This window comes from Colobus angolensis, unplaced genomic scaffold, assembly GCF_000951035.1.
Source record: "Colobus angolensis palliatus isolate OR3802 unplaced genomic scaffold, Cang.pa_1.0 Scaffold199, whole genome shotgun sequence".
Lineage (NCBI taxonomy): Eukaryota > Metazoa > Chordata > Mammalia > Primates > Cercopithecidae > Colobus > Colobus angolensis.
In genome coordinates, this window is record NW_012115143.1 from 27,400 (window position 1) to 28,517 (window position 1,118).

General features: G+C 54.8%; 1 protein-coding gene across 1 annotated transcript in view; it reads left to right on the forward strand.

Annotated features, from left to right (window-relative positions):
• LOC105511113 (E3 ubiquitin-protein ligase HERC2-like) overlaps positions 1-1,118 on the forward strand; it is an 18,780-nt gene that overhangs the window by 8,215 nt on the left and 9,447 nt on the right. The window contains 2 exon segments of the mRNA XM_011941194.1: positions 151-256; positions 547-759. Of these exon segments, the coding sequence (XP_011796584.1) occupies positions 151-256; positions 547-759 (319 nt within the window).

Consider the following 1,118-nt stretch of genomic DNA (forward strand, 5'->3'; position numbering starts at 1 on the left):
GCTGCTAAGCATGCTCGTGCCATCTGGAGCTGGTGCTGTCCCCCCAGCTGGGAAGTGTGCGGCCGCAGTGCTGCGTGCCAAGGATTGGTGTGAGCAGAACAAAGTCAGTGTCACCGAAGACAGAAGTGTAAAGTGAGCTTTTTCTTCCAGACTCCATGAATTTGATGAGCAGGTGGCTGCTGTTCGGGAAGGGATGGCCCGCATTGTGCCTGTCCCCCTCCTCTCACTGTTCACCGGCTACGAGCTGGAGACGATGGTATGCTGACCCTCAGGTGGGGCTGCCCTGCAGCTGCCTTTTGCCTGCTGACCCACAAATCAGTGACCGTAGTTCAGAGTCAGAGCCTTGCCCTGCGTGTTGACTGAAGGGAGTGCACTCTGAGCACATCCCTCCACCCGCCCGCAGGAGGCTGTATGCGGGCCCACCCGGAGCCCCCAGACCTTTCCCTCCCCCAAACAGGCCTTGGTGTAGAGAGGGAGCGTGATGGAGTCTTGTGGAAATGCCAGGGTGGGAAGCATCACATGGCCCTGACAGACATCCTCCTGCAGGTGTGTGGCAGCCCAGACATCCCCCTGCATCTTCTCAAGTTGGTGGCCACCTACAAAGGCGTCGAGCCTTCCGCGTCGCTGATCCAGTGGTTCTGGGAGGTGATGGAGTCCTTCTCCAACACAGAGCACTCTCTCTTCCTTCGCTTCGTCTGGGGCCGGATGAGGCTGCCCAGGACCATTGCCAACTTCCGGGACCGAGACTTCGTCATCCAGGTAGGCTCCTGGCTGGGCTTGGTAGCCCTGGGCTGATGTCGGCCAGTGGTGGCCAGGTCCTCACCCACAGTTCTGCAGCACATGGAAAAATGGGCCTCTTGTGTCTTCACAGAAATGAAAATGGAAAACATCCAACTTCTCTGATGTGAAGGCTGAAAATGGTATGATTATGTGTTTTGGGTACAATTACCTGTTTTTTTTGTTTTTTTTTTTTGAGACGGAGTCTCGCTCTGTCACCCAGGCTGGAGTGCAGTGATCGGATCTCAGCACATGGAAAAATGGGCCTCTTGTGTCTTCACAGAAATGAAAATGGAAAACATCCAACTTCTCTGATGTGAAGGCTGAAAATGGTATGATTA